Raw genomic sequence first — 22,541 nt, 5'->3', positions numbered from 1 at the left:
CAAACCATATCATGAGGTAATCCATTTTCTATTTCTATAAAATTTAATTGTATGAAAAAGTGAATTTTGCAGCCATTACAAAAGCATATTATGATAGTAACTGACCTGTTGTTACCGCCTTTTTGAAAAAATCTTAGTTTTTACCACCTTTTTCAAAATACAAATCTTTTTGAATGTGTATTTATTGAAAGTTTCCATGCCACTTAGTATCCGGCATAATTTGGATTGTGGCTGTATTCCTGTCTTCAACATTACATAGCAATTCTTCAATGATGAGGCTATAAAGTGGTAATGTCTGGATTCTGATCCCTTTTCCTAAATCCATAATTATGAAGATATATTTCAAACTTTCCCTGGTATCTGTGTATCATACACACAAGATTGTGACACAGTTCCTTTTATGGCATGAAATTAGGTATAATCCTTTTCATTTGACACTTTTTGGTACGCTCTCAAATGTGGTGATTAGTACAACTCACAGAAGAAAAAAAACTGTGATGTTGACACGGCTGTCATTTTACACAAAGACAATTCAAACACTATAAATGTGCATTTCTGCCCATCTGTATCCTGACCCACTTTCCCCAGACCCTATATATGGTACAGTAACAGGTGCAATAGGCAGCTGACCTGGATATGGATCTACTCATCTAATGTCTCTCTTTTTTTTAATGTAGAAAATGGGCTACGAAAAAACGTCCAGGTTCAACTTTCGGTTGATTGAGAAATTACGAGATACAGCATTGTTCCAGATTAGATCTTTGCAGCTTGCTGTAAAGATTGGACATGCTTAGTGAGGTGAGCTGAAGGCAATCTACCTGCACAGGTGCGACAATTAGATTACTTCATGGACAATATAAAAACTGTGCTTTCAGAAATGAACGTCTGTTTTTTAAATAAACGGTTTTTGGATCCCGCAAGAAGGAAAGCACGTTCACTGTTCAGATGAATGCCCTCTGTGGTGATTCCCTCCATTTGCCAGTTGGGGGGTCCCACTCCACACAGGAGGAGTTGACCTCTTTCTGGCACTGCCGGGGGTGTTTGTGGGAGAAGATCTGGATCACGTGCCCTTTTGTGCTCCCTCAACCGAACTTGCTGCTCTCCATCCGGCCCGAGCCCCCGCGCGACCCGCCCCTTGCGGCACGCTCGGCACCTGGGGCGCCGCAGGTGCGTGGAGCGGCGTGCATCCCGATTGGACGGAGGGCATGCCAATCAGGCCGGGGGGTGGGCGGGAACTGTCAGCGGAGGGGGCTGACCCGGCCCCGTTTGTCGACCATCGGGTTCGGATGCGCGCGGTCGGGCTGCCGAGCGAGAGGGGCGGGGGCAATCCGTGGTGGGGGGGACGGGGAGGGAGGGACTCTCGGGCTGAAGGGTTCCGCGTTGAGTTTCTCTCCCTCCTTTGGTGGCTTTTTTTTTGGGGGGGGAGGGGAACCGGGGGGGGGGGGGAATGTGAAGGAAGAAGAAAATGTTTTCCAAAAGATAAAATTAGGTTTTAAATTTGCTTTTGGTGATGGGAAACTGACGGGGTTTCCCGTCAGAGGGGGAAAAAATATGTACGAAGTGGAAGCCAAAGTCTTTTGAAGAATTTCTCCTCCCCGAGGAGTTACCCCGCCGGATTATTGAATTTCCTGAGGAAAACCGGGTGTGGAATTTGCTGGAAGATGGTTTAGGAAGGACGGAGCGAGGAGAGTGCGGCCGAGGCGGAGCTCGAGCGGCGAGGCGGCGGCGGCGGCCGGTGGAGTGCGGGCTGGGCGCGCGGCGCGGCCGTTGGTCATGGCGCTGTGCGGCACCACGGCGGCGGCGGGCCAGCAGCGCCAGAGCGTGGCCAAGCTGATGGCTTATAACGGCGCCGGGGCCGCCCATCACCATCACCACCACCACCATCATCACCATCACAACAACCACCATCACCAACAGCCGCCTCACCACCCGCCGCCTCCTCACCATCACCACCACCATCTCCACCCCGGTGCTGTTACTGCCGGCGGCGCCGCCGCCGCCGCTGGTGGTGGTGGAGGCGGCGGCGGCATCGGCACGGCAGTACACCCGGTCCAGCATCACCATCACCCCGCCGCCGCCGCCCCCCCGAGCTCGGCCGCCGTCTCGTCCTCCTCGTCTTCGTCGTCCTCCTCGTCCGCCGCCGCCTCGGCCGCCGCGGCGGCGGCAGCAGCGGCGGCGATGCTGAACCCGGGCCAGGCGCCGTACTTCCCGTCCCCGGCGCCGGCCGCCGCCGCCGCCTCGGTACAGATTCACGCCGCGGCCGCCACCAAGGCGCATCAGCTGGACATCGAACCGGACAGACCCATCGGATACGGAGCCTTCGGAGTTGTCTGGTAGGTCCCCGAGCAAGTGTCCGCCGAAATGTGTGGGCGAGAGTCCGAACAGGTTGAAAACTGTGCGATATCAATTTTTAAACAATCTTTATTGTCGTAAGTAGGCCTACATTAACACTGCAATGAAGTTACTGAGAGAAACCATCGCTTAAAAAAATATAAGATATTAATAGCCATAATATTTCCCATTAACTTTGTGCGGTTCAGGTGTCTCCTCAAAATGCGCTGACACTGCTGAACTTGCTGGGAGTTTGCAAATGTTTTGTTTGCCCCAAATGTGCCTTTTGTGGGTGAGGTGAGCTCAACATCTAACACAGGAAGCGCATTTGTAACGTCCGGAATCTAAATCATTTATAAAGTGGCATTGCTTGGCGGGTGGCGGAAATTAGCCATCATTAGTTTGTTGCATTTTCGCACGACACTGGAAGTTGGTGCTCTTGTCACGACACTAATGAGGGAGGAGAAAGAAACGCTGGGTGAGATTTCTTCCTGCCGTTTCGGGTCAACTATTACCGGGCGTATATTTTTTCTTTTTTGTCGCCTGAAATGAAGGGAAACAGACTATTCCAAAAGCAAAAGTTCACATTCTGTTCTCAATGTAAAATAATGCGAGCGTTTGGGCGCATGTACGCCTTTAACAGCAATAAAATCGTGCTTCATCTTGCTGTGCTGTATACTGCCAAAAACCGAGATCAGATTTAACTCTGAAATAAAAGCCAGAAAATGCCGGATAAACTTCGGTCTGGCGGTATCTGAGGAGAGAGAGACACACAGACCTGGTCGGTTCGACTCGAAACGTTAATTCTCTGCCTCCCCCACGGATGTTGCCAGACCTACTGAGTCTGTCCAATATTTTCTGTTATTCTATCCTACCTCCTGTTTTGAAGAACCGGAGGATGAAGAACGATGGGTTACCTGAAATTGGTTTTGAAATTTTGATGGTTTTGTTTTAAATTATGCAGTATTTTACGATTAACTTTGTTGCAGTGTTAATTAAAGCCTGCTTGTGTCACTAATAAAGATTATTATTACTTGTAAGCAAAAGTGGAGGTAGCAGCACTTGGTTGTTTTAAAGGACTTCATTTTTAGTGGTCTCAAATTATTGATTATAATACAATTTAGTGCACTATAATTGGTAGCAGCATATTTAACTTTGAAGGACCAGATCTCTCATTCTGCATGTGACTGCAACTGAGTTTACCTTAGTGAAGGTGAAATAACTAATGGCCTGATTTTCCCTACCTTCCTTTGATGACCATCCCAATTAATATTCATACTTTCTAGTCTTCTCTATATATTGTCACTCTGAGTTTCTAGAATTTCAAAAAGTTGGGGCTTATATAACATAGAATGGAAGATTATTTTATATTTGTTTTTTTTATAATGGTGGCTATGCTTGTTATAGGTAGTTAGCAAGTTCACGAGGAATGGTACTGACACTCGTGCTGCTTGGGATAATAGATATAGAGGTGTTAAAATACAGTAATTTGGTTGAGTGGCTCTGATAGCACAATTTGCCAGCTGTTGTATATTACGAATATCAATAGATTTCTGTACCTGGAATGATGCTTGAGTTCTTGTTCCTTTTTTTATATGCCCACTACATCATCTTGCTGTATTGAACACAACTAAGTGATCTGGGTGAAAGGATAATAGTTACGATTATGGAACTCTTTTGCTGTTTGCTTCCTAGGAAATTTGCATTATGTTTGTACATAGAATAAAAGCTGGGGTTGGCTTTGCTAGAAAGCTGTGTAAATTCCTTGATTTAATATTGTAGATATTTATAATCCAAATTGGTCAAATGTTAAATTCCTGACTAATTCGTAATTTATTGCAGTTTTGGGAAATTGATGTAAGATTGTGAGAATGGGTTGCATTTATAATTTTTTAAAATGGGGATGAAAAATAATTTCCTGGATTAGTAGAATCTATTACCAATGAATGAAGAGATGGCAGAACAAGTTAAAGGTGCGAAATAGCCTGTGTTCGTAAGATGCAAATACATTGGATCAAAAGACTTTTGCATTTTATTTAAACAAAATCGGAAAATTTTAGCAGAGTAGAAATGCAAAGGAAACGGAATAGAGAAAATGTTTTGGAAAAATGGGGGAGGGTAAGGAAGCTTCTAAAAGCATAGTGCGGGTGCATATTAGACACAATGAATTGCAGATTTTTTAATGAAAGATCCAAGTGCTATAACTGAGTTGTGGATGTGAAATATTTCACCTTGTACAGATATTGAATTTGAATGTTAAATGTAGAATCCTATTTTTTTCAATTCGGAGGTGCCAGTTAAAATAAAACATTTTTGGGATTATTTTCAATGTGCTTTAAAAAAAATTTAGAGTGTCCAATATTAATTTTTTCCAATAAAGGGGCAATTCAGCATTGCCAATCCACGTACCTGCTCATCTTGGGTTGTGGGGGTGAAACTCACAGACGGGGAGAATGCGCAAACACACACACTGACCTGGGGCCAGGATCGAACCCAGGTCCTCAGAGCAGTGCCACCGTGCCACCCTTTTTCAATGTGCTTTTGATGGCATAATATTGCCCATCATTTTGGAATTAAGTTCTTCACACCTTAATATTTAAGGCTCACTGATCGAGAGTCAATATGAAGTAAAATTAGACTTTCTTGCATCCAGTGGCAACAGTTTTGCTTTGCTTAATTCATAAATATATTAATCTTATTTTTGGGTGGACCTCCTGGCTTGTATGGTCGTATCACTTGTGATATTAAACTGCAGGAAGTCTTGAGTTAACTACTCTCAGCTGAGACAAATGTTGCACATTTAATGTTGTAATCTTGATCATTAATCTTGCTGGAAACTACTACTGTAGTGTTAACTTTGAGCAACAATAGGTTGTATTATCCCCATCTTTAAATGTCAGTATTTTTGGTCTCTAATTCAGTGACATAGCAGTGAATTGGGAACTGTGAGGACCCAGAATGAATCAGTCTCTTCAGCAAGAGAACAGAAATGTGATGTTGCAGCATAGAAATGGACTATTTAACTTTCCTTCATGTTCATTTTAATGTAATATTTTTCCATATTATCCAGCTACAAGTAGCTATCAACAGACTCTACGAATGTTTGGCAGAGAATTTCATTCTGAACACCCCATGAAATAATTTTTTTTCTAATCTCCCCTTTTAATCAGTTTTGTGATAATTAGATTGATGTGTCTCGTTTTTGTCCCATTGAATAATGGGAATTACTTATCACTGTATTTCATCATTATCATTTGTAATTTTCAACATTTATCTTGGGTCATGGTTTTAACTTCTCTTGGCGAGTTAAAACACTTCTGCATAACTGATATGTTCCTCTGAATCTATGGTGTATCTTTTTCTAGTCATATTTAGATTCACATGTACCCAAATCTTTTATAGTATATCCAAATGTATTGTAAGACTTCCAAGTTCAACATTGCTTCTTTGCTTTTTTATTCTACTTCTAGATGTATGACTAATTGTTCATTTAGTTGTGGTCTTGTACATTTGCTCTGTCTTTAATGACTTTTGCATCTATTGTTGCTCGTTCTGGGTGAGTGTGCTTGACACTCGATTTGGCTCTGTTTCGTTACTTAGCTTTGAAGTCGCCAGGTATCGTTAAGATACCGCCACAAGTTTCAAGGTCAAGTTCAAAGCACTAAAACCATACATCAATTAGTAAGTTCAAACAAATGAGTTTATTATAATACAATTATAAACTACTCATGCACACGCTAAGATGACTAAACTATTCCTACCACTAAATAGACCAATTCTTATCTGAATAAGGAACTGCCGGATCAGGGGGACAGTGGCCTCTTGCTCTGCACTGGGTCCGCAGACTTCAGGTTCGTACTGGTTAAAAGGGATCAGGAGTATCTATCTCTGGTAGCGATCGTTGTGAGACACTTACTTGATGGCGGCCGCTGTCCGAACCAAACCTCTCTCTCGGTCAAGGTCTTCTTCGGTAAAGGCTGGTCGAGAGGGCTGGTCAAGAGAGGAGGGCTGGTCAAGAAGAACAAACTGAGTTTGGGGCCTGGCTTTTATAGGTCCCAGGGCTTTGCGCCCTTTTGAGGCCCATCTATCTGCTGGGGATCGATTGGGTCTCTTCCCAATCGATTTGTTTGAATCCCCCCAATACTGAGGCTGTCCCTCGACTACTGGGCGGGCCTTCAGGTGCTTTGTCTTCGAACCTTCTGGTGCCGGAGTGTCTGGCTTCCCGTACAATGTTGCAATCACTTCCCTATTTGTGTCCTTTGTCCCTGGGATCGTTCCATCACTATGCTAACTGTCCCGGAGATTGCTTAATTAGTATGCGGAATGTTCGTTTCGGTGCTGTCTGCTCTCTTAGCAGACAGAATACACAGTGGCTTGTTGCAGCCTGCTTGTGCTGCAAACTTTGTCCATTTTACCCTGCAAGCTTTGCGTTCCTCCATTTTGTATTGAGGGGATGGCCAACTTCGGTGGCTACACTATTCATCAAGAACCCTCTGCTCCCCTGTTTGTTCACTTCAGGTGCATTATTTTCCCTATTCTTTCAAAACATGCTTGAGTGTTAGCTTGGTTCAGTGTTGGCACTCTGTCTCAGTCTCCACTCTTGGACAGAATATAAGCATGTAAGTGAGGCTGACATCCTTGTGAAGTACTGAGTGGCATATTGTTGGCAGTTCTGTTTTTCAGTTGAAACCGTAAACTGATAGTGTTCAAGTAGACCAAAAGATCCCATGATGCAACTTGAAGAGGACTTTGGCAGATATTTAACACGTAACCAACAACAGCAAAGCAAATGAACTGATTTGTGTTGTAGTTATTTGTGAGAATTGTTGTATGCTTTGGATAATAATCGCTTATTGTCACAAGTAGGCTTCAATGAAGTTACTGTGAAAAGCCCCTAGTTGCCACATTCCGGCGCCTGTTCAGGGAGGCTGGAACGGGAATTGAACCTGCGCTGCTGGCATTGTTCTGCATTACAAGCCAGCTGTCGTAGCCCATTGTGCTAAACCAGCCCCAGCTACATTTATCTATAAAAAGTCTACCATTGAATAAATGGTTTGAGGTTGCGGCCGACGCTATTATGCATACTTTTATATGTACGATCGTTGACTTTCTGGCTGCTCTCTTTCTCCGTTTGCTTTAGCTACTTTTCACACAAAGGGTTAATATGCAAAATAACGGCTCATGGAATTGGAGGTGATATATTAGCATGGATGGGGGATTAGGTAATAGACAGGAAGTAGAGTTAGCTGTCATTGTGGAACGCCGGAAGGATTAGTGCTGGGGCCTTTGATATCTGCAATCCATATCGCACTTGATCTTTTCATCCAATTCAGTAACATATTCAAGTTTGCTGACTATGCAAATCTAGGTAGGTGTGTAAACGGAATGGAAAGACTGCAGAGAGATAATGACAGGTGGGTGAGTTGGGCAGTAAGGTTGCAGATGGAGTATAATATGGGGAAGTGAGTAGAACACGAGAATATATATTAGAAGGTATGAAATTTCTAAATATTTTTTCTTAGAGAAACTTGCTTTTTGTCTAAGACCAATCTAGTCCTACCTAGATTTGCATAGTGCAATATCTGTTCTTGTCAGCTTTGATCCTGTATGTCCCTTTCAAAGGGACCATGAATTGGATTCCATTTGAATTTTTTTGGAGCAAGCAAGGAGATAGATTAAGAGCCTGCCCTATCCACTCGGCATTGGCTTTGCAGCAGAAAGGAATAAAATGTTACATTTAGAAATTTGTGCAAAAAACACTTGGTTAGCATTGTTGGTACAGCAAGCAATTAGTAAGGCAAATGGCATTGCAAGACCACTGGAGAACTGTGTGCAGTTTTGGTCTCCATATCCAAGGAAGGATATAGTACCTTGGAGATCATGCAGTGAAAGTTTGTTCCTAGGATGAGTGGGTTGTCTCATGATGAGAGGTTGAATAAATTGGGCCCAAACGCTCGAGTTAGAAGAATAGAAAAGCGATCTCATTGAAACAGTCGATATTATACCTCATGGTGCAGAGGACCCGGGTTCAATCCCAGCCCCGGGTCACTGTCCCTGTAGAGTTTGCACATTCTCCCGTTTCTGTGTGGGTCTTACCCCCATGACCTAAAGATGTGCCGGATAGGTGGATTGGCCATGCTAAATTGCCCCTTAATTGGAGAAAAAAAAATTGGGTACTCTAAATTTATATTTAAAAAGCAGTCAATATTATGACAGGGATGGACAGTGTAGATGGAAGTTGTTTCCTGTAGTTAGGGAACCTAGCACATAGAGGGTACAGCCTCGGGCAAAACACAGATGGAGACATTTTTTCACTCTTGAGCTGGGAATCTTTGGATTGTCTACCTCAAAGGGTAGCGAATGTTCCATGATTTAAGTATATTCCAGAATGGGTTATATAGATTTTTGATCTCTGGGAATTGGGGGATATGGTGAGCAGGCAGGAGAAAGTGGAGTCAAGTCAGAAAACCAACTATGATCATATTGCACGCAAAGTACTCCATTTGAAAATGCGTCTTAGCAGTCAAGTGTGCTCACTGCCCTCAAAGGATGGGTCATGTGTTTCATTTAGTGTTTAAAATATTGTCAACCTCCCATTCATCACATTTCTTCAAGCATTGCCGTTGTATTTCTCAATTTTCTCTACTCGAATTGGGAGTTGATAATTTGCATTCTACTGTGGATGTGTTGAGTAGAGTCAATGCGTCCACAACATGTGCCAGGCTCAGCCTGATAGTTTAAGGTCGTTCACCGGGCCCACATGACAGTGGCCCGGATGAGCAGGTTCTTTGGGGTAGATGATAGATGCGCAAGGTGTGGGGGGGGGGGACAGCAGTGAACCATGTCCACATGTTTTGGACATGCCCAAAGCTCAGGGGATTCTGGCAAGGGTTTGCAGACTTCATGTCCACGGTGTTAAAAGCAAGGGTGGCACCGAGTCCGGAGGTGGCGATTTTCAGGGTCTCGGAAGATCTGGGAATCCAGGAGGAGAAAGAGGCAGACGTTCTGGCCTTTGCTTCCCTGGTAGCCCAGAGACGGATATTTTTAGCTTGGAGGGACTCAAAACCCCCAAAGTCGGAGACCTGGCTATCTGACATGGCTAGTTTTCTCTGTTTGGAGAAAATCAAATTCGCCTTGAGAGGGTCACTGTTAGCGTTCGCCTGGAGGTGGCAACCGTTCGTCGACTTCTTTGCAGAAAATTAATCATCAGCAGAATGGGGGGGGGGGGGTTAGTTTAGCTGAGAGTAGGGGGTTAATAAAGGTGGGACCTATAAGGGAGGAAGCAGGCTTTTTGCACTATGTTTATAGACTCATGCACATTCTTTATCTTGTCGTTGTAAAACCAAAAATACCTCAGTAAAATATTCATTAAAAAAATTGCATTCTACTGTTGATTTTTGTAGTTTGAGAACACAGTATGAAATTTCCACATGCCCTTTTACTGAAATTCCAGTGAAGGCACAGGAATTGGTCATTTCTATTCCTGATAAATGGTGTACTGTTTTAAAAATAATTGCATTCCGTCTTTGTGCCAGAATGTACTGGAAATAATGGCATTTTCTCATCCTCTGACTTGATCTTAATTGCAAATTTGTGCACAGTTATTAAGCCATGTATACATCATCATAATGGATAAAAAAATTGTAAGTGCGTGATGTCTCTTAAGCAGGTGGATCAAAAAATTGTTTCGCCTATCTTTTCACAATGTTACCTTTTGTACATTTGCAATATGCCTGAAGGATTCTTAATACATTTTCTGGTTCTGAAATGTTATCTTAATCAGTCAAGTTGTTGCCAACTTGGAAATTGCTAGAAACTTTTAAAACTCCTTACACCTTCTAGGTTTCTTATTGAAAGTATCAGGTCATGTTGAAAGAAGAACTGATAAATATTTGTAAATCATTCTGATACCTTACTTTTCTTACTAATATGGGCGGCATTGTGGCTCAGTGGTTAGCACTGCTGCCTCTCAGCCTCCGAGACCGGGGTTCGTTCTGACCATGGGTGACTAATTGTGTGGAATTTGCACGTTTTACAGGTGTTCAGGTTTCCTCCCACAGTCCAAAGATATGCAGGTTAGATGCATTGGCCAAGCTAAATTGCCCCTTGGGTTATGGGGAAAGGGCCTGGGTGGGGCACTCCTTCGGAGGGTCAGTGCAGACCTGATGGTACAAACGGCCTCCTTTGCTCCTGTCGGGATTCTGGGTCGAGAAGATGTGTAAAGTAATTCAGTGAATTTTGTTCATAAATAATGTCTATACTGAATGCATACGTATTAACAGTTTGCGTACGTCTTGTATTAAATGCTCAGACTTCTAATTTACACCCCCTTTCATTTAGATTAATTTGGTGTACAGTCCAGGCAGATCATTCCATACATGAAAAACATAGGACATATGATAAATACACAATACAAAGACATTGAAGCCTACGGAGTATAGTGCTACAACAGTAGAGAAGATGCGTAGATAGATCAGTCCATAAGGGAGCCTTTCAGGAGTCTGGTATGTTCATGACTCTACGTACTGTATTATGATTTTTGGCTAAGCAGTTGCCGTACCAAGCTGTGGGATGCTTTCTATGGTGCATCTGTAAAAAAAAAAAAATTGGTAATAATCCATGTGGACATGCCGAATTTCTTTAGTCTCCTGAGGAAGTATAGGCGTTGTTGTGCTTTCTTTTTTTAAAATTTAGATTACCCAATTATTTTTTCCAATTAAGGGGCAATTTAGCATGGCCAATCCACCTACTCTGCACATTTTTGGGTTGTGGGGGCGAAACCTACGCAGACACGGGGAGAATGTGCAAACTCCACACGGGCAATGATCCAGAGCCAGGATCGAACCTGGGACCTCAGCGCCGTGAGGCAGCTGTGCTAACCACCAGGCCACCATTCCGCCCTTGTTGTGCTTTCTTGGTCGCAGCATCTACGATTGTTGATGTTTACACCTAGGAATTTGAAGCTGTCAACCATCTCCACCGCGTACCATTGATGCGGACAGGGATGTGTGCAACACTTTGTTCCCTGAAGTCGATGACCAGTTCCTCAGTTTTGCTGATATTGAGGGAGAGATCGTTGTTGTTGCACCATGCCACTAGGTTCTCTATCTTCCTCCTGTACTTTGACTCATCGTTGTTTGAGATCCGACCCACTACGGTCGTGTTATCAGCAAACCTGTTGATGGAGTTGGAGCCGAATTTTGCGTCTAACGAGTATAGTCGGGGGACTAAATACACAGCCATGTGGGGCCCCGATATCAAGGACTATCGTGGAGGAAGTGTTGTTTATCTTTACCGACTGTGGTCTATGGATCAGGAAGTTGAGGATCCAGTTGCAGAGGGAGGAGCCAAGTCCCTAGGTTTTGGAGTTTGGATACGAGCTTGGCTGGGAATATGGTGTTGAAGGCGGAGCCAGTAAATGAATAGGCATTTGACGTAGGAGTCCTTGTTGTCGAGATGCTCCAGGGGTGAGTGAAGGGCTAGGAGATGGCGTCTGCTGCGGACTGGTTGTGGCGATTTGCGAATTGCAGTGGATCAAAGCAGTCTAAGTATGGAGTAGATGTGTCTCGTGACCAACCTCTCAAAGCACTTCATATTGATGTTAGGTCCACCGGACGAACGGTAGTTGCTGAGGCACAGTTCTACATATTTTATTGCAGTGTAATTTGGATGTATGGTTTTCAGATGACATCACTGTCCTGTAGCCTCAATGCTCAAGCAATGCATGTTTTATATAAAACACAACACATGTGTTAAAGGCATGTATGTATACATTCTTTGAACATGATTCTGATTTATCTTTGTATTTTGGACATATTCAGATTATGAATGTTAATGTGAAGGCAATTGTTCCAATGATATCAGGCACTTGAGTTTTATGCATCTTAACTGAAAATTACCATTTCCTAATGCCCCCGTTGTATAATTTGTTCTTGTATTGCGTACAGTTTGAAAAAAATGAATAGACTCATTATCAAATATTTCTCATCCAGTAATTTACAAAAGGCATTGCTCAAAGAATCAGAAGTTTTCTTAGTTACTGTTTAGAATGACCTTGCTTTATGTTTGTCAGCCAGTATCCTTAACATTGAAAAGATTCCTCTGGCATGATTGCAATTAATTGTGAAGAATAAGAAACATTTAACTAAATTTGCATGCTTAATCCAGAAAAGGATAAAATAGACTTTTTAAAAATCAGCTGCATGTGCAAACATTATTTGGGTATTATTGTATCAATAAGTGTTATAGATATGACCTGTATTGTAGCTGTGTGAGATCCAAAAGTAACTACATTTTGTATTTATCATGCCATTGCTGTGGAGCAGCAATCAACAAAGTAAACAGGCGCTGAGCTGCATTATCTTCAGTTGAGGATACATGAGGCTGGCATGCTTGATCTGTGCAGTGCTTTGAATTGGTCCTGAAGCTCCACATTGCTTTGCAGAAGTGTGATGAAAAATTAATATGCAAGCTCCAGAAGTGATGCATGAAAGCATCGTGAACCTTCACCCCACCCCAATGCAGCCAAGGATTGGGTTATGGAGGAATTTAAAATGTGCACACTCTAATCTTGAAAGGAAATGCATATGAGCGGACCCAAACGTTAATGATGGATTGAATAGTTAATGAAATGAAAATCGCTTATTGTTACGAGTAGGCTTCAATGAAGTTACTGTGAAAAGCCCCTAGTCACCACATTCCGGCGCCTGTTCGGGGAGGCTGGTACGGGAATTGAACCGTGCTGCTGGCCTGCCTTGGTCTGCTTTAAAAGCCAGCGATTTAGCCCAGTGTGCTAAACCAGCCCCTGCATTGATCTCGAGCATTGTAAACTACCAGGCATAAACTTGTCTTTAATAGTTTGTACTTGACTGATGTCAAATTCAAGTGGTGGTTAAATTTGTGATAGTGAGATGTTCGCCGTTGACCTTAACTTTCCACTTTGCCTTATTCAAAGCTACTTCTGATGTTCAGAATAAAAGCACAATGGTTTGCTGAGAGCCAGTGAAGTACTTTGTCTCTTTTGATAAAGTATATTATTTAGAAACTTTGTTCTTTTGAGGTTTTAATTTACATGTAAAATTAAATGTTAGCAGGCAGACTCTGCTCCTGGTCCTTTCAAAGCAACAGGCTAAATAATCTCAAAAAATAACAAAGGATTGATGAAATTTTCCAGTATTTACAAAAAGTAGAATTAACATTGCAAGAATTCAGAAATAGTCAAAATATACGTTCAAACTTCAATTAGTATTTTTACCAACCTTGTACGCGTATCTGTTCTCGTGTGATATAAACAAGAGATTTTTTTTTATTCGTGCAACGTACAGTAAACACAATAGGATATTTGGTTTGCAGAAATTCCGATGTGAGTTTGATTTAAACAAATATTCCTATATTTGGGGCGGCACGGTAGCAGTGATTAGCACTGTGGCTTCACTGTAGGTTCGCTTCCCGGCTGGGTCACTGTGCAGAATCTGCACTTTCTCCTGTGTCTGCGTGAGTTTCATTCAGGTGCTCCGGTTTCCTCCCACTAGTCCTGAAAGACGTGCAATAAGGTAATTCTCCCTGTGTACCCGAACAGGCGCTGGAATGTGGCGACTAGGGGCTTTTCACAGTAACTTTATTGCAATGTAAATCTACTTGTGACAATAAAGATTATTATAATCCTGAAATTATAGTTTTTAATAGTTTGCCTCAATTTTAGCAGATTTTCATTAAAATAGGTGATTGTCTAGCTTGATATAAGTTTTATTTCGACAATAAGATGCAGAGAGCCACAAAGCAAAGGCTTTTATTTGTATTGTCTTTGTTTTCTTGCTTCAAATGTTTGGGTGCAATAACTGAAGTAAGTGATTTACAAATTACGAATTTCTGCTCGATAAAAATTTTAAGTAAGTGTACCAAAAATGGAGAAAATGTAACCATGTTAAGCACAAACATTCTCTAGAATCATGGCTATAAAGGTGAACAGTTTAGTTGTTGTGTTTTACATATTTTAATATGTTGAAATACATATGTTTGATGTTTGAAGGGCTTTTCTTCTGACAGAAAGGTTTAGAATTAGGGGGCATAATCTCAGGAAAGGATTAATTTAAGATTGAGATCAAGAATTATTTCATTCCGGGTTGTGAATCTTTGCAATTCTGTACTCTTGAAGGCTGTGGGTGCTCAGTCATTTAGTATAATCATGTCTGAGAGATTTCGAGATTATAGAGAGATTCAAGGGATTTAGGGGTTGGGTAGAAAAGTGGAGCTATGGTTGAAGATGAGCCATGTTTTAACTGAATGGTAGCACAAACTTGAACCAGATGGTCTCAACACTTTGGCACATCAATTGACCATAGGATGTTGTGTGCAAGGTGCTGTGCTTTTGGTTTTGCTTACCCTGCAATTTTTTTTGAGACTAGTAATCTGGCTTGACATTTTAGTGCAATAGTGGTATTGACAGTCTTGTGTTGGACATGATTTCTGCACCCCTATCCCCTCATTGTGTATTTGAATGGAATCATTTGAATAAAAGCTAGGGTTAGATGGATTGGCCATGCTAAATTGCCCGTAGTGTAAGGTTAATGGGGGGATTGTTGGGTTACGGGTATACGGGTTACGTGGGTTTAAGTAAGCTGATCATTGCTCGGCACAACATCGAGGGCCGAAGGGCCTGTTCTGTGCTGTACTGTTCTATGTTCTATAAGTTAGCCTGTCATGACTGACATCTATCCCTCAAAAAACACCAGGAGAATCATAACTGGTCGTTTTATTTCGGTGCAATTTGTAGGATCTTGTGTGCAAATTGATTATGGGGCATGCCTAATTTCAAAAATAACTTATTGGTTATAAAACTCTATAGAGGATTCCCCAAGGACATGAAGATTGCCATACACTAAAATAAATCTGGTTTTGCGAGAACTACAAATGAAAACTGCTTTGTATGACTACTTTCCTAGACCTGTGATGAGACCTTAATAAATTGCCTTGTGTATCATATTCGCCCATCTTGGTTCTAGCTTTTCATTTTATATTTTTACTGTGTTTCTTTATATTTGATAACCTACCCTCTACTTTTTTTGAGCAGACATTGGCCAATTTTAACAAATAGCTAAGGGGTTAGGTGATTTGAGCATGGGAGCAGCTGCATTTTTGCAGGTTCCGGCTGTGCTTCTCTTTTAATCTCTTTTCATCCTGTTGCACATTTCGCATTTGTCTTTTCTGGAGTGCATGGTTTGTGCTATGTCCTGAGAAGTGTTTGGTTCTTGTAAGAAAGAGCAAGATAAAATGCTAAAATCCTCACTTGTTCATGACAGCTGGCTGTGCTGGGCACTGCTTTCAGTGACGCACTTGCTATTGAGTGGGCTCCCGCCTTGACGGTGCTGTGTTCATCGGATGATGGCTGCCAACAGAGAAGTCCTGGCTGAAAGTCACGGCTCTGAGATGTTGGTAGTCAGGGTTCACTTACAATAATTGCAGGATACTTCTATGGATGTGCACAAGGAGGTTCTTGTACTTGAAAGAGTATTTTCCCTGGTGAAGGCCCACCACTGTACTGCTGCGATTCTGCTACATTGCTTGACCCCAATCCTGATTGTTCCTGGAGAGAGAGAGACAGATCGAGGGGTGGGTCACATCACTGAGCCCAGTCCCTAATGAGGGCTGTTCGAAGAGTTCCCGAGTGAGTTTGAAAATTGGTTGCCATATTTCAGCAATCTCGATTATTTGGAGTTACTGGCTGTTCTAGATTCAAAGGATACAATGTGCTCCAGTCTTCAAGGCCGAGGTCATTTTGGCCAACTGATCCCTGGTCTTGTATTGTCCTATTTATTCATGAAGGCCCAAATTCTCTACCTTGCCCCTCGCCTAAGGTGTGATGACCTTCCAGGTTAAAACATCACCAGTCAGCTCTGTCCCTCAAAGGGAAAAGCAGCCTGTGGTCACCTTGGACTAACTGGAGGTGGCTGTATTGGTTGGGTCATTATTTCTAAACCCCCCCCCGATGAGTGCTTGTCCCCCCTGTCTCGTTGGGAAGGTAAGTGGAGCCAGAGCTGGAAGAGGGTTGGTAGGATGAGTTTGGTCTGGTGAGTTCGTCCTGGCTGCATTTGAGGATGCCTCCCACACCACTTCCTTTTCTTTTTGATTTGCACCTAAGAATTCAAGCTTTTTGTTATCACGGGGAGGACTCTATTCTGTCTGACTTTTCCTTTTGGGTCAAGTTTCTTTTCTCCTTACATGGACCTCTCCCTCCAGCTGTTTCTAGGGGCTGGTTTAGCACAGTGGGCTAAACAGCTGGCTTGTAAAGCAGAACAATGCCATCAGCACGGGTTCAATTCCCGTAACAGTCTCCCCGAACAGGGGGCAGAATATGGCGACTAGGAGCTTTTCACAGTAACTTCATTTGAAGCCTTCTTGTGACAATAAGCGATTTTCATTTCATTTTCATTTTGGTACTATAAGCTCATAGCATCTTGTCTGTTATTAGAGCAGATTGTAAGTGAAGTTGGTATCTGTGATTGAGAATGGGGGGCGGGGGATGAGCGGGGATGGTTTCAGCAAATTAGCCTAGGTGTTCCCTCATTTTTTTCTCTCAGCTGGGTGAGCTGGTCCGGGAGGGGGACGAGTCAGCGGTTCCCTGGGCTAGGTGAGATGCCCCCTTGTTGACAGGGTGGCTGGCTTTCCTCATTGGCATAGGTTGGGCAGTTGCCCGAGAGATGTGGGGTTCGGGTTGAATGCTGTTTCCCTGTTACCCGTGTGATTTAGTTCTGATGGTTCTTGCTTCTCTTCCTCCTTTTTCTCTTCTGGGATGCTGCTGAGGCCTCTGCGTCTCTTACTTGCCTTTACCTCCAAGTAGTTCAGAGAAAAGGTAATGTTTAATCCTGGCTTTGTTTTAAAAAAAAATATATTTTTATTCTCCATTTTCTTCAAGATTTACACCCCACCAGTAAACGGTAACAGATACAATGTCAATCCCCTTATTAACTAACAACAACAATCCCATCCTCCCACCACCGCCCAAGCAACAGCCCGCATGATAATATAAGCCTCAAATAAAACAAAACCTCCCAAGGAGAAAAAAAGAAAAAGGAATCCGGAATCGCCTATGGTCACCATTGACATATATAGCCCCCCCCAATATAAAACGCCATCCAATCCCTGAAAGAGTACTGTGAATGACACCCATGAATTGTAGACCCCCCCCCACCACACACACATTCCTCCCCTCCACTTCCTCTTGTATGTAAACTCCTCCCCCAGCATTGGTTCCTTCCCCCAACTTTTCACCCCGGCTAGACTCATTGAAACCTGTTCTTCCAGGCTCCATTGGCCGCAGCCCCTCCCCACACCTTACTCCTGTTCCCTGGCCGTCTTAAACCGGCCAGCGTGGAGGCTCCAGCCCGGGTCTCCTTCCCCCTGGCCCGGTCCCAGGAAAGCCAAGAAATCCCCTTTAGCACACAACCCCCGCATACCCATCCAAGCCCCAAAGAACCATCATTACAAATGGAAGTCGCAACTCTTCCCTTGTCCAAATATACAGCTGTCGACTCATTTCGCACATACACCAAAATGCAGTGAAAAAATAAAGCCACATGAGGCTACATAGGTACAAGACTCGCTCTCAGTCCCAGTTCTCAATTCTGCCACAGTCCTTCTGCCTTCGCAAACCCCTCCGCTGCTTCCGCCGTCCCAAAATAAAAGTCCGTGGATTTGTAGATCACCCTCAACTTAGCTGGACACACTATGCTGCACTGTATCTTGCTGTTGTATATGCCTTCTTCACCCGGCTGAAGGCCGCCCGCCTCCTCGCCAGCTCCACCGTAAAGTACATACGTATACCAGATCCAGCCCACTGCACCTCCCGCTTCTGCTTTGCACAGCACAGGACCTTCTCTTTCATGCTGTACCTACGGAAACAAACAGTTACTACTCTTGGCGGCTCACTCACCTTTGGTATAGACCTCCACGACCTATGAGCCTGATCCAGTTCGCATCGAGAGGGTTCATCCCCCTTCCCAATAGCTCCGACAACATCGTGGCAGCACGGTAGCATTGTGGATAGCACAATTGCTTCACAGCTCCAGGGTCCCAGGTTCGATTCCGGCTTGGGTCTCTGTCTGTGCGGAGTCTGCACATCCTCCCCGTGTGTGCATGGGTTTCCTCCGGGTGCTCCGGTTTCCTCCCACAGTCCAAAGATGTGCAGGTTGGGTGGATTGGCCATGATAAATTGCCTTTAATGTCCAAAATTGCCCTTAGTGTTGGGTGGGGTTACTCTGTTATGGGGATAGGGTGGAGGTGTTACACCTTGGGTAGGGTGCTCTTTCCAAGAGCCGCTGCAGACTCGATGGGCCGAATGGCTTCCTTCTGCACCGTAAATTCTATGGTAAATACTCCGCCGGCCTCGGGCCTTCCACCCCTTCGGGCAGACCCACAACCCTCAGATTCTGCCGCTTGGATCTGTTTTCCAGGTCTTCCATTTTGGCTGGCAGACCCTTGTTGGTCTTTATCACCCTTCGCAGCTCCTTCCCCATCGAGGGGAGTTGATCACTGTGCTGCGATAATGCCTCTTCCACTTCCTTCAGTGTCTCACCTTGCTCACGCACCTCTGCCGCTGCGCTTGATACCACCACACTCACCAGGGCAATTGCCTCCTCCACCAGCACTTTCAATACCGCCCCCCCTCCTTCATCATTTCCTAGTGCTTTGTGAACTGTTTTTCAAGTTCCACGGCCATCACCTTGGTCATTTCTTCTGCTGTGAGCAATGCCGCCTTCCCTGGTGCCCTAGTCTCCGCTTTCCTTGCAGTCCCCGCGCTGCCTTTTCCACTCCCCAGCGGACTTTCATTAACCACTTTTTTCAAGGCCATTTTTTCCCCCAGCTTGGACATTTCTCCTCACTGTGCCTTCTTACAGCTTTTGCAGCCTCCGTTGCCCCTGGGACCGGGCGTTAAGACCCCGAAAATTCTGTCCCCGAACCAGAGCCCTCGAGTGTGCGGCTCCCTACGCCTGCTGTCACCGGACGTCCCCTAATCCTGGCTTTGTTGAGGCCAGTTGGGTTTTGGTGTTCAGGCTGTTTCGAAGTGGGTCCACTTTTGAGTGTTTGTTTACGGTGGTGTTGGCCTTTCTCCTGGGCGGTATTGTTGGCCGTGTTGGTTGTGCCTGGTGCTGGAGGGGTCAGTCCCTCCCAGTGTGTCCTTTCGTGGGGCGTATTGATGCCCTCCCTCCCTTGTTTGGGAATGATTATCCTTTCAAGCTTTGGTCGTTGCGTGTATTCTGTCGTATGGAGTCGTGTTGTGCTGTTTCCTTGTCGGTTGAGTGATCTATTACCCTTTGGTTTATGGACCCTCCATAAGTGTTATGATGAGTCAGGACCTGGGCTGCGTCCTGAGCTCTTATTGTCTGGAGGGTCCATTCTAGTAGCTTTGGGCTTTTCTCTCTTTGTCTTATGTCTTATTCAATGGAATGCTCTATGTCTGAGAACAACTTGGACTTGTTGCTGTTGGTCCTTTGTTCACTCTTTTTGGCTTTATGATCACTATTGGTTTTGTTTTGGGCTGGATGAGGGTTTGATTGCGTTTTAGGGTGCATATGAGGCATACAAAATGATCAGAGGGTTAGATAGGGTGGACAGCGAGAGCCTTCTCCCGCGGATGGAGGTGGCTAGCACGAGGGGACATAGCCTTAAATTGAGGGGTAATAGATAGAGGTCAGAGGTGGGTTTTTTACGCAAAGAGTGGTGAGGCCGTGGAATGCCCTACCTGCAACAGTAGTGAAGTCGCCAACATTGAGGGCATTTAAAAGTTTATTGGATAAGCATATGGATGATAAGGGCATAGTGTAGGTTAGATGGCCTTTAGTTTTTTTCCATGTCGGTGCAACATCGAGGGCCGAAGGGCCTGTACTGCGCTGTATTGTTCTATGTTCTATATGTAACTTCTGCATAGAGCTGGCATTTCTCTGGCTTTTTGTAGTGCTGCGTATGGTCTATCCATTTTTGGCTTTTGCATGGGTGCAGTTGGGTCTGATATTTGTAAGCGAAAGCTGTGTTGATGATTGCTGACAAGTGCCAGGCAATGACAAGGCAACGATAGAGAATCTAACCATCGCCCCATGACATACAATGACCATTACAATTTCCATCTCTGAATCCCCCACTATGAACATTCTGGAGGCTGCCATTGACCAGAAACTGATCTGGACTAGCCCCATAAATACCATAGATACAAGGGCAGATCAGAGGCTGGGGGTCCTGTGGCGCATAACAGTACTTCCTCAAAGCCTATCCACCCTCTACAAGGCGCAAGACAGGAGTGAGGTGATAGAATGCCCTTCCATTTGCCTGGATGAGTGCCGCTCCCAACAACTCGAGAAGCTTGACACCATCCAGGACAAAGCCCACTTGATGGGCACCCCATCCACAAACATTTACTCCACCACTGAAGCACAGCGTGTACCATCTGCAAGATGCACTATAGGAACTCACCAAGGCTCTTTCAGTAGCATCTTAGAAGTCCATGACCACTACCACGTAGAGCAGCATACACGTGGGAATGCCACCTCCTGGAAGTTCCCCTCCAAGCCACACACCGTCCTAACTTGGAACTATGTCACCGTTCCTTCACTCTTGCTGAGTAAAAATCCTGGAATTCCCTCCCTTACAGCACTATCGATGTATTTGCACCACATAGACGGCGGTTTAAGAAGGCACCTCACTACCATCTTTGAGGGCAATTTGGGACAGGCAATAAATGCTGGTTCAGCCAGCGATGCCCAACTCTATGAATTAAAAAAAATACTCTAGCTGCCATGTTTGCCAACATTATATTTTGAAGGATAGTCTCTGATGTCATTCATTGGCTGTAAAGTGTCTTGGGAGGCCGTGATGCTTGTAAATGCAAATTCATTCTTATTAGTTGCTTCATGACAAACAATCAGGCGTTCAAACTTTGATTTATTACGTTCACTGAAGGAGTCACAGTTGCTGGACTTTATCCATAGCTCATTACTACACGATGCGTAGAGGCCTAACTTTCTTCCTTTTTATCACATGGCTGATCAGTAATCTCTCATTGGCTTGCATGGAAGTATTTACAGTTTGATACTCAAACAGATTTGGCTGCATTTGAATGCACCTTCCTTGGCCATCAAGTCCTGGTATGGGACTCACGTCCAGAACTTATGGTTCGGAGTGCTACCCCACTGACATGCAACCTACTTTCCAATGTACTGATGATTATTCAAGGTATTAATATCTGTTTGAATAGGAATTGTGAATTAAAGAATGATTGATGTTTAAGGAAAAGCATTGTGCAGAGATGTTTGCTCTAGTTCTGGCTACTTTGATCTATCCATAGTTTAATTTGGTTGCAACATTCAAATGGAACACCTTTTGTGGCATTTTCAGTATGATCTGTCATTTTTTTTTCACACTCTTCTGCCATTTCTCTCTCTGGGTGCTCTTTTAAAAATAATTTAGAGTACGCAATTATTATTTTTTTCCAATTAAGGGGCAATTAATTTAGCGTGGGCAATCCACCTAGCTTGCACATTTTTGGGTTGTGGGGGAGAAACCCACGCAAACACAGGGAGAATGTGCAAACTCCACGCGGACAGTGACCCAGAGCCGGGATCGAACCTGGGACCTCGGCGCCGGGAGGCCTCAGTGTAACCTGCACATCTTTGGGTTGTGAGGGTGAAACCCATGCAGACATGGGGAGAGTGTGCAAACTCCACACAGACAGTGACCCAGGGCCGGGATTCAAACCTGGGTCCTCAGCCAGCGCCACAGCCCCAGTGCTAACCACTGCACAACATGCCACCCCCTCTGGTTGCCCTTCTACCTTGAATACTGCATTTGGGCATTGGTGAAGAAAATACTGGCTTCAAAATAAAGTATGGCAAATACTTGTTTGGAATTAGCTTCTTCAGATCGTGTGTTATTGTTAGCTATTTGTAATACAAATGTGAGAACTGAACTCGCATGCCATACAAATCGTTCATGTTTTGGGATAACAAACCTATGTAGGTTCTTGAAATACCTCTGAAATATTTATAGCTGTTTGACATATTACATATGCACGGTACCACAGTCGTTAGCACTGTTGTTTCGCAGCGCCAGGGTCACGGGTTCGATTCCCAGCTTGGGTCACTGCGGAGTCTGCACAGTCTCCCTGTATCTGCTTGGGTTTCCTCCGGGTGCTCCGGTTTCCTCCCGCAAGTCCCGAAAGATGT

The 22,541-nt window shown here is 44.1% G+C and overlaps 1 protein-coding gene across 6 annotated transcripts in view; it reads left to right on the top strand.

The window, feature by feature from the left end:
- The first annotated feature begins 1,429 nt into the window (after nt 1-1,429).
- nlk2 (nemo-like kinase, type 2) overlaps nt 1,430-22,541 on the top strand; it is a 182,715-nt gene continuing 161,603 nt past the window's right edge. The window contains exons 1-2 of one of the 6 annotated variants that reach the window (XM_038814483.1): nt 1,434-1,982; nt 2,022-2,333. In XM_038814483.1, the coding sequence (XP_038670411.1) occupies nt 1,774-1,982; nt 2,022-2,333 (521 nt within the window). In that variant the 5' untranslated portion in view covers nt 1,434-1,773. Of the gene's footprint in view, nt 2,334-22,541 lie in introns of all 6 variants that reach the window. The other 5 variants (XR_005462637.1, XM_038814481.1, XM_038814482.1 and 2 more) reach the window with 5 other exon arrangements.

The sequence above is a fragment of the Scyliorhinus canicula genome, chromosome 12 (assembly GCF_902713615.1).
Source record: "Scyliorhinus canicula chromosome 12, sScyCan1.1, whole genome shotgun sequence".
NCBI lineage: Eukaryota > Metazoa > Chordata > Chondrichthyes > Carcharhiniformes > Scyliorhinidae > Scyliorhinus > Scyliorhinus canicula.
Note: the sequence above shows the minus strand (reverse complement) of the source record. Positions and strands in the feature narration are given on the sequence as shown.